Source organism: Manis pentadactyla, chromosome 11 (genome assembly GCF_030020395.1).
Source record: "Manis pentadactyla isolate mManPen7 chromosome 11, mManPen7.hap1, whole genome shotgun sequence".
Lineage (NCBI taxonomy): Eukaryota > Metazoa > Chordata > Mammalia > Pholidota > Manidae > Manis > Manis pentadactyla.
This window is the reverse complement of record NC_080029.1, coordinates 2,452,045-2,462,451: the sequence shown is the minus strand read 5'-3', so window position 1 is coordinate 2,462,451 and position 10,407 is coordinate 2,452,045. Positions and strand designations below refer to the sequence as shown.

The 10,407-nt window shown below is 42.8% G+C and overlaps 1 protein-coding gene and 1 non-coding gene across 4 annotated transcripts; both read left to right on the top strand.

The window, feature by feature from the left end:
- Positions 1 to 1,915: 1,915 nt before the first annotated feature.
- On the top strand, positions 1,916 to 10,116 carry EIF5 (eukaryotic translation initiation factor 5). 3 transcript variants are annotated; one of them, XM_036882098.2, is made up of 11 exons: positions 1,916 to 2,122; positions 3,079 to 3,358; positions 3,485 to 3,566; positions 3,861 to 4,033; positions 4,333 to 4,444; positions 5,276 to 5,415; positions 5,668 to 5,826; positions 6,163 to 6,324; positions 6,627 to 6,791; positions 7,134 to 7,268; positions 7,992 to 10,116. In XM_036882098.2, exons 2-11 carry the CDS (start codon positions 3,287 to 3,289, stop codon positions 8,079 to 8,081), a joined length of 1,290 nt encoding a protein of 429 aa, XP_036737993.1. In that variant the 5' UTR covers positions 1,916 to 2,122; positions 3,079 to 3,286; the 3' UTR covers positions 8,082 to 10,116. The 3 variants fall into 3 exon arrangements, with proteins under 3 accessions (XP_036737993.1, XP_036737996.1, XP_036737994.1); XM_036882101.2 differs by having other exon boundaries at positions 1,984 to 2,122; positions 3,218 to 3,358; XM_036882099.2 differs by lacking the exon at positions 1,916 to 2,122 and adding an exon at positions 2,453 to 2,592.
- On the top strand, positions 4,801 to 4,926 carry LOC118910950 (small nucleolar RNA SNORA28). Its single transcript, XR_005024265.1, has one exon. It is a non-coding gene; the product is annotated as a small nucleolar RNA SNORA28 (small nucleolar RNA).
- Positions 10,117 to 10,407: the final 291 nt, after the last annotated feature.

Sequence of the window (10,407 nt, the reverse complement as noted above, 5' to 3'; positions counted from 1 at the left end):
CAAATGAGTGGTACACCTACTACAGTTAAAATGCAAACTTCTTTAATGAAATTAAATATGAGGCCATCAAGCATATCAAAAATTTAAACACTTCGCATATAATTATTTAAAAACTTTTCTGAGGCAGGCCCCTGCTCAAGCTAGTTTCATTCCCATATTTTCCAACAGAGTTTCTCAAATAATATCATTTGCATGCAGTCATGCAAAAACTCAAATGTTTCAATACTGCTAAGTCATGCTCCACGGTGAACCAGAAGCAGCATGGCTGGGACCTACCTTTCTAATTTGTCTGATGGGACCCTTGATACCCATAATGCATTATGCTGTTGGTTTACCAATTATACACCGATATAGACAGTGTGTGATTGTAACAAAAGGCCCTGTAGTGAAGGACACAAATCACTTTTCAATTCTAGATCATCCCTTTGTTATTAATCGCCCCGCAGACAGTTCTAAAATGTCAGTTCTAAAGCTTATAAATCATGGAAGAGTAATCTTGAACTTTCATAAAAACCAACATAGCTTTGAATTCTAACCTTCTTGCAAATTCAGCTGATCTAAAACAAGCCCCTCAGCAACACCTCTATTTTATCCACAGGAGGGAACCGCTCCGCTTGCCTGGGGAACCTTGGTTGCCATGACCAATCTTTAGAGATGACAGGAGAGCAAGTTAAAACCATTTGGCTCTTGCCCTATTACAGCTGAGTATGTTTTCAAATTTCAGGGTGGACTCTGGGTAGGTTTTTACAGCCTCAAACTGAAACTTTACACAAAATTTAAGTTTGTGAAAGAATGGGAGTTTCTGTAATCACCTCAACCGAACTAAAATATGAGAGGATCTTTCCAATAGCAAGTCATTTTCCAAAAGACTACGCTGGAATCTCATTAGGAACACCTGGCTTTCGACTGCGCTTCGCCCAGCAAGGAAGTCGCAATTTGTAAGCCGGCGAAGTGGATTCCACCACTGGTAACCCCATGTGATGCTTGTTTTAGGCACTGATAGTGGAACACGAAAACACGCAGGCCCCTCCAAGATGAGCTTCCAGGAGGCCCCGGAGTTATAACTCGGTGTTTTCCTCGGATGGACGGGATAGATCAGCCAAGGCAGGCTTGTAGGCAGGTGTCGAGCAGCGAGCCGGGCGCGAGGGCCTCACGAGGATGGTGACGCGGCGAGCCACGGCCGCCAGAAACACGCAGACCTCTGCTTCGGAGGATAAAAGGCAGCGCTTGTGATTAAAGTCCCGGGCCCTCTCATCTATACCCTATGCCCAGGCCTAGGGAGTGGGAGGAAAACCTCCTCAAGGCCCGATGACTGGCGTTCTCAGGGGACGGGAAAGGCAGAGAAACCCCGAAACTGCGTAGCACGCCTGGCGCGAGGAGCACTCGGGCCCGAGCGCGGACAGACACGGCCGACTAGGGATGGGAACCAACCGCCATCATCTCGCGGCGCGCAAACCGACGAAGCAAAGCGCCGCGACCGGGCCCCAACCGCTCTGTCAGCTCTCGCGAGACCGCGAAGGCGTCTGGGAACGGGGGGGAGGGGACGGGACCGGTACCGTCGGTGGGGAGGGAGCGGGTTGAGGCGGTGAGAGGAGCCTCCGGAAGCAGAAGGGGTGGGGAAAGACATGATTGACATAGAATGCAGGCCAGTGACGAGCGAGCTCGGACGGACCTCCAGCCAATGGGTTGTGCGGCCTGGCGCGGGGGGCGGGCGCTGGGGCCGAGGGTAGCTTGAGTGCGGCGGCGGCGTTGTTCAGTCAGAGCGAGAACATTCCAGAGGTAAGTTCGGTGGAGGGGCGGCGGCCCCGCGCCTCCTTCCCAGTCCTCCCCGCCCCCTCGACCCCCGCAGGCGCCGGCTGGCGGGGAAGGCGCCCCGACTCCGCGGCTTACGGCGCCGTCTCTCCGCGCCAGGTCGCCAGGCCCCGGGCGCTGAAGGGTGTGGACCCCGGACGTCGCTGGGACAGCCCCTCCCCGCTGCTCGGCGGCGCCTGGCCCGGCCGCTGCTCGCTGCGCTGCCTCCACGCCTCCGCCGCCCCTCCTCGGACTCGGGTTCACACGCGACTCACTTCATCCCAGTCCCGGGCGAGCAGCGTTGGGTTTATGTCTTTATTTGACGAAAACGGTGAGTCGGCGGGCGGGCGGGCGGGCCGGCGGGGAGATGGCGGCCGCACAAGATGGCGGCGCGCCGCGTGACCCGCGCGCGTGTGGCGCAGTTCGGGCGGCGGGCGGGCCCCCGCCGCCGCCCCGCGGGAGCGCGCCGCGCGGGCTGAGTCAAGCTCGGTGCTGCATTTATGAGTCATCGCGGGGGCGGGGGCGCCCGGGATCGGACCGGCGCCCCTCGGCCTGCCGCTTTTCCCCGGCCCGCTCCCACCTGCCGCCGGCGCCGGGGAGGCCCTCGAAATGCTGCCCCTCGCCGTTGGTGCCGGGTCAGCCTGGGCCGGCCCCGGACGAACCGCCTCGAGGCCGTGGGCACAGGAGCGAAGGTTAACTGTGCTGGCGTAGGAAGGGGAGGGGAGCAGAGGCCGGGACCGGGCGCGCCCTCGCACGCACGCAGAGCCCACGGCAGCGAGGTCAGGGAAGTGATTCTTTGAAGTAAGCATTTATTGCTAAAGTAGCAATTTGGTTATTAAGAATAATTCCATAGTTTCCCGTTTAAAAGATGGCTCACGGGGGTGGTATCGTCTTTTGATAGTACAGGCTTGGTTTGGGGGAGGGAGAGGTCTGTGTGCACTATTCAGCAGTTAAAATATGGCCACAAGCAAACTATTGACGTGTCGGTTATGTTTGGCCTGATAGAAACCCACCGCGGCTGAAAAAGCACTTTGGAGGATGTTTGTTTTGTTTTGTTTTTTTTAAGTCTGGCTTTGCCCAGCCAGAATCACACCTTAGTCAAAATGGACTTTTTATTTTGCTACAGGTGTCTTGTGTTACATGGGAATGTTAATTTTTTCACAGGAACTTAGGTGCTTTTTAACGTAGATTTAGACATCGCGAACCAGAACATAAAAGGGTGTTCTCATGAAGGAGTCGTGTTAAACATTGTGGGGGTTTGTGTGTTCTCTCTCCTTTATCTTCCAGAGCTGTTGCGCAGCCATTGGTACCTGTATTGGGGAAACATAGCATACAAGCAAGAAGCTCACAGCCTCAGTGGCGAAAATTTTTTCATGTCAGAGACCGAGAACTCTTGCAGTCGTTTATGTCATCCCTTCTTCTCCAGACAGAAGATACCAAAAAGTTGCAATCAAAGATCTCTTCATCTTATTGATAAAGCCACTAATAAGCCAAAATGTCTGTCAACGTCAACCGCAGTGTGTCAGACCAGTTCTATCGCTACAAGATGCCCCGTCTGATTGCCAAGGTAATAAATAAATGATTCTCATTTTTAGTAGCAAGTGCTGAGATTCTTGGTTTTGTTTTCATAGTTTTTAAAGATTGCATCTTCTGGGATAGACAGTGCAAAATTAAACGTCTTCTTTTCCCTTAGGTTGAGGGCAAAGGAAATGGAATCAAGACAGTTATAGTCAACATGGTTGACGTTGCAAAGGCGCTTAATCGGCCTCCAACGTGTAAGTAATGTCTCAAGAACAGTCTGATCTTACTGATGGCATTCACGAAAATTTTTGAAATAACAAATCTTGGCCTGAAGTGTAAGCTAATTAGTTTCAGGGGTTAAGTGGAACCTTGGGCTTTATAAACAACCTATTTGTTAATAGCTTTAGTACATAAAACCTCCCAGGTAACATGTTTTTTAATGTAATTAATTTAAAAGTGAAGAGTGGTGCTCGTGTAAACGTTGGTGGCCAGCCAACATTAATTTAGTTATATATAATCAAGCTTTTTCCCACCTTCCTCCTCCTCAGATCCCACCAAATATTTTGGTTGTGAGCTGGGAGCACAGACCCAGTTTGATGTTAAGAATGACCGTTACATTGTCAATGGATCTCATGAGGCGAATAAGCTGCAAGACATGTTGGATGGATTCATTAAAAAATTTGTTCTCTGTCCTGAGTGTGAGAATCCTGAAACAGATCTGGTAAGTGCCTTTGAGATTTTTGTCAAACTGATGATTACATTCTTTTGGGATCGATACTGTGGAATCACCATGTCATGTTTCTGAACAGGCAAGGCATATTTAATTGGAAATCAAAATCTCAAAATTTTGGAGATATTTCATACTGACTTGGGGTGGGGTAAGATGACTATGAAAAATTTTGTGTGATAAATTGGTGTTCTTAGGTGTCTTCTAGTGATTAGATATTTTCACACTTAGTTTCTCACAGTGTTTTCTTGTGTGGTGGATGACGTACTGATTTGTTTCTAATTTTTTGGCAGCATGTCAATCCAAAGAAGCAAACAATAGGTAATTCTTGTAAAGCTTGTGGCTATCGAGGCATGCTTGACACACATCATAAACTCTGCACGTTCATTCTCAAAAACCCACCTGGTAAGGTTTTACTATGAACTTCTAAGATCTTAACACAAAACAAGTGCTTGCTGAAAAAAAAATGGAAGGTTTTTTTGCTGCTTATAAAACTGGAATATAAGGAGTTTTTAATCCTTAAGCCATGTACTGAATCTAAGATTCCTTTAAAAAATGATATACCATTAAATGTGAAACACAGGCTAAACCCTACTGTCCCTTTTTTTTTTTTTTTTTTAAGCCCTGTCATCTTAGGGTGGATGAAACAGGCGTTGTGAGACTTAATTGTGATGGCATCTCAGCAGAGGGGCCTCTCTCTGGAATAGTGTTTTTGAAAATGGGCCTTGGCTCATTAAGCCTAAATGGCTTTAGAACATTGCAAGCAACACTCTGTGGCAGATGATGGAAACCGTCTGACACAATTTGAGCTTGCTATAGCAAGAGAGTCTAACCTATTCCGGTGTTCTCTCCTCTGTGAGGCAGACCGTTATATAGACTTAAACAGTGCTTTGGCTTTTAGCTAAAGGGCATTTGAGAGATGCCCTTGTATCATGAGGGATGAAAGAGAAGGTTTGAGTGCCAACTATGACTAGCTGCCTGGTCTTGAGGCATTAACACTTTATCTTAATCTTACCCAGCAATTAATACCACCAACATTTTGGGACATTCCGTTCTGAGCCTTAGTTTCTTCCTTAATTACAGTGAATGGATTTCGTCCCTGAGTCCTCTCAGAATTCTAGTCAGCATTATGTTTGTGGCTGTCTGAGGGCAGGGTTTTTAATGTATGTGATGGCCACTGAGGTGTAATTAATGTATAAGCTGTAGTACTAAATTTTTATTTTTGTTTGCTTGTAGAGAATAGTGACAGTGGTACAGGAAAGAAAGAAAAGGAAAAGAAAAACAGAAAGGGCAAAGACAAAGAAAATGGCTCCATGTCCAGCAGTGAGACACCACCACCACCACCAAATGAAGTTGGTCCTCCTCCTCATGCTGTGGTGAGTGGGGGTTGATGGCAGGGTAGGCACTAAAATTTTGTAAGGTATGTGTTGTTGAGGAGTACAGAAATATTAAAACTAGCATTCAGTGTAACATTGTAACAGTATATTCGGTTCCAGGTACTGTTGGTTGGTTTAGGTAAGCCCAGTTTCAGTGGAATATGAACATAATGGTATTAACATAACTAGAAATCCCAGCTGGTCTACCTTTTTAAGGCCTTTGGCCAAGCACTTTTGTTCTTGTATAAATAGGAAGAAGAAGAGGATGATGACTGGGGGGAGGATACAACTGAAGAAGCTCAAAGGCGCAGAATGGATGAAATCAGTGACCATGCAAAAGTTCTGACACTCAGTGATGATTTGGAAAGGACTGTTGAAGAGCGGGTCAACATCCTGTTTGATTTCGTTAAGGTAAAGTAAAACACTTGTTTCCAGTGGGATTAACATTTTAATGCTTAATAAGTCAGCTTCAACAGAGCTTTGGACTTAGGCACTTAGCTATTTTGAGCTGGGTAGCAGGCTGGTAACCTTTCTCATGGCTGTCTTGTGAATACTCAACTGCAAGCCTTGTTTTCACTTTCTCAGTTTGTTCAAATACTTTCTAAGAGTGGTTCCAGGCACTGTCTTTGGAGCTGTGTGTGTATCATTTAGAAATCCTAAAACTGTCAAACTAGGTAGAGAAAAAGTACATGGTGCTTCCAGAGAGAAATGTGCCTGTTTCACTGAATTCCTTTCTTTGATTTGCAGAAAAAGAAAGAAGAGGGTGTTATTGACTCATCTGACAAAGAAATTGTTGCTGAAGCAGAAAGACTAGATGTAAAAGCCATGGGCCCTCTTGTTTTGACTGAAGTTCTTTTTAATGAGAAGATTAGAGAACAAATTAAGAAATACAGGCGCCATTTCCTACGAGTAAGCAAATTATTTTAGGTTCATAAATGAGATTATAGGTATGTGGCTTTGGAAATATCATTTAACCTCTTGCACATTTATTCTCTTCCATCCTGAGGAGGAGGTAGTCAACCTATCTTACACTATGAAAAATGCTGCATGTAGTCCTTTATAAAGTAATATGGAGATCTTGATGCATGGATCATTTTGAACCACTGTTACAGATCCATGACTTTAAGGAACAATTCTAAGGCAATGAACGTACATACTTTAGAACATTTTTTCTAAGCTTTTTAAATGAATGCTAAAATATCCATTTGCAGTTTTGTCACAACAACAAAAAAGCTCAGCGGTATCTTCTCCATGGTTTGGAGTGTGTGGTAGCAATGCATCAAGCTCAGCTCATCTCCAAGATTCCACATATCTTGAAGGAGATGTATGATGCAGACCTTTTAGAAGAAGAGGTCATCATCAGCTGGTCAGAAAAGGTGAGAAATACATAAATGGTCTCTAAGATTAAAAGTGCTCAAAAAACTGTCACAAGTTTTTTGGGGAAAGTAACATCCAAATACTTGGTTGTCTTTCCTACATTAAGGCCAGTCCCTGTGCTTGACTGGTGTGTAGCTTGTAGATGACTCACGCTATGGCCACTTTCTAGTAATTACAGAATAAACTACTTAGACTCTGATACTTGTTGCTGAATATACGTGTGGTATAGTGAGGATTCAAGATTAGGACATGACCCAGTTATCTCAGAGCTCAATATGGGCGATTATATAAAAACTCTGAAAGTTAATTACTCTAAGAAAAATATCCTGAACGTGTTTTAGGCCTCAAAGAAATATGTCTCAAAAGAACTTGCCAAAGAGATTCGTGTCAAAGCAGAACCATTTATAAAATGGTTGAAGGAGGCAGAGGAAGAGTCTTCTGGCGGTGAAGATGATGATGAAGATGAGAATATTGAGGTAAGCACTGGGAAGGTGTTAAACAGCTTTAGTGATGGGTGTTTGAGAAATAAAAATGGCCATCTCGGTAACTCCAGATTTAAAATCTGTATTTGGAAAGTAATAATAATGGAAAGAATTGTGACCCAACAAGAGTATATAACCATTATAAATTAATATGCACCCAACATAGGAGCACCTAAATATGCAAAACAAAAATACAGTGTAAAAGGGGGGAAAGATTGCAACGCATTCATTCTGGGGGACTTTTAACACACCATTCACATCAGTAGATCGATGAGACAGAAAAGAGGCACTGGACAATATATTAGACCAAATAGACTCAACAGACATCTATGGAACATTCTCCAGAAAGATCACATACATACTAGACCACAAAAATAGCCTCAAATTAAAAAACACTGAAATTGTATCAAGCAACTTCTCAGACCACAATGAGAAAAAAGTGGAAATCTCACCCCCAGACATTATATGATTCCAAGTAAGTGAATTTCCTAAGGAGGGTTTAACGAACACACATTGAGTATAGAGGTGGTAGTTGTCTATAAAAACGAACCAGACGATTTCAGGCTGTGGAGAGAACAGATTTTGTGTGACAAAAACTTTCTTGAACAATGACAGCATGTAGGTAGTTTTTCTGTTACTGTCCATTTACTTAATACTGTCTTTGTAAGCAGATTTATCGGGATGAATGTTTGTAATAAAAAACATTTGTTTTATCAGGTGGTATATTCAAAGACTGCCAGTGTACCGAAAGTTGAAGCTGTGAAGTCTGACAACAAAGACGACGACATTGATATTGATGCCATTTAAAGGGGTGGGTGCAGCCCAGCTTAACTGTAATGCTGCAAATCTCTGCATCAGCCAAAAGTGCAACATGTATGTGCAAAAGCTAAAATGGCTTAACATCATGCTACACTTTCTACTAAAAATGTATTGCTGTGAGTGGTCTGTATAATTAAGCCCAACAAGACATATAGGAAGTCCATACACATACCAGTGAGCAGATGTAGTTTGCTTATTTGTAGCATGTTTCTTTTTGAAAAATTAGTGGTGGACACATTTGGATCACATTTATACAGTTACAAAAATAAAACGTTTAATTTCAGTGATTCAGATTTTGGTTCTGACTTAAAGCTGAAAAAATTGGCTCCTTTTTTAAATGTTACACCCATCATTTAAGGATTCTTGGAGCCTGTTAAATATGGTTAGGTGCTGAGACTGTAAAGAGGTCTTCAGCAGAATGTAAACGTGAACTTGTAGTTATCTTATTCAGCCATAAGAAATACAGTGTTTTAAGTCCTTAGTCCCTCAAATTGGCATCTGGTGATGTACATTCTTCCCATGCCAAAGTGGACTGATAATTAAATGACAGTGCAACTTATTTCTCTTAAGAAGTAAAAATGACCTGAGTGTCCTACAAATAATTAAGAGCAGGTTTTGAAACTTGAATTGTGTTTTTCAGTTCATAGGTACTTGCCCCAAGTTGTAGTCTTCTAAGTCATGTGCGTTGCACTTTGGATGAGCCAGGGGAATTACTACATTAACAAGCATTTTACATGTGTGTAGCTGTTACTTTCTACTAAGAAAACTCTGAAACTTTGAGGTATGATTATTAAATAGTAAGCTCTGATTTTATTTGGGGAAAGCAAGAAAAGGTGCACTTAATCTCTAGCAAAACCAGAGCACAATTTCTCAGCTACTAAGGTTTAGACTGCAATTTCAAAATGTTAAGACATAGTGTATTGAGTTCAGTATGGAGTCTATGGTCGTTTAATACCTTTTACAATTGGACATAGAGCTTAGTGCTTCTTAGATTTTGGTTGCTATCTTTCCAAAATAAGAGTTACTATGTCTCAAACTTGATTTCCCCCCCAGAATGTCTTATTTTTAAAAGAAGACTATAAAAGCATACTTGGAAGTCTGTTAGGTATAAGACCTGGGGGTGCATAAGCAAATAGAAACAATCTGATAGCCATTAAATATAAGTGACCAAGTCCATCCAAGGCTTTAGATTTTGAAATGATAACTTCCTTGTGAATTCCTTGTCCAATTAACTGATTTAAATTCACTTGATAGGGGTGATGACTATATCTGAGAAATCTTCGAGGTAAATTTGTTTCATTCCTTTTCACAAAAAGTGAACTGTAGGAATCAAAAGTCCATATGACTGATTTTGTTGGGAGCACTAACTTAACATCACTCACCTCTATTTCTTTGTGATCTCTCTCACAGATCAGATTATGATGAGACCTTAGCACAAATGTATGTGAAATTTTTTCACTTTGAAATTACACAAACATATGATAAAATAAGAACTTGTTAGCTTGAAACTTTATGGTATTAAAATCTAGCAATATATTGCCAGAGGGTTATGAATTGGCCCCCAGCTGCGTTTTCTTTTGATAGATGATGAAAGTGAAGCGGGAGTCATGTGCCTGCCTGGAAGGAGTGTTCTTTGTCACACCAAAGAGAAGGATTTTGCAAACTGCTATCTTGGTTGGGTTTCACATTCTTTGCATAAGCCACTTTCATTATCTGAAATTCAGTAGAAGGTGCTGATGACCTAAGCTGAGTTGCAGTCAGTATACCTAGTGTCAGGCTAATGAGGTTGTAGAGCTTTTCCTGAAAATATGTTTGGGGCTTCTAAACACTAAAGAGAAAATTTTGACTTGGACCAGTGTTGAGTCTGGTGCCAAATGTCCAGTGGAATTCAAATCCACAAAATAACAATTTTATTCATAGGGGCTTTCCTAATAGTAATTCTTCACATTGCCCTATTCAATTGTTTTAAAAAGTTTCCTTTTTCAGACAGCTACATTACTTGATTAAAACAATGTTAAAGTTGTATTTTGTCTCTGCTTTAATATTAAAATTAACCTAAATTTTTATTTTATAAGATTGGAACGGTGAAATCTGCCCTGTTTGGTAGCTGCTGCTTCCGAGTTGTTTGGGTGTTGTCCTTCCACAGTTGCCAGCCCTGTTTAGAGAACATGTTTCTCATTACCTTGGGTCTATGGCTTGCTTTTAGATTTTTGCGTTCCTATTCTGTAACTCAGATTGATTATAAAATTCGAAGATCTGCCTTAGTCTGACTTTTTGAATTGTGATGGGTAGCTTACTAGGGAATTCAGACTTG

Bases quoted from the DNA above. Each gene is read 5' to 3' on its own strand.
- EIF5 (XM_036882098.2), top strand. From the start codon at position 3,287: ATGTCTGTCAACGTCAACCGCAGTGTGTCAGACCAGTTCTATCGCTAC. The intron at 4,445-5,275 runs GTAAGGTTTTAC...GTTTGCTTGTAG, and splicing joins CATTCTCAAAAACCCACCTG to AGAATAGTGACAGTGGTACA. The intron at 7,269-7,991 runs GTAAGCACTGGG...TTGTTTTATCAG, and splicing joins ATGAAGATGAGAATATTGAG to GTGGTATATTCAAAGACTGC.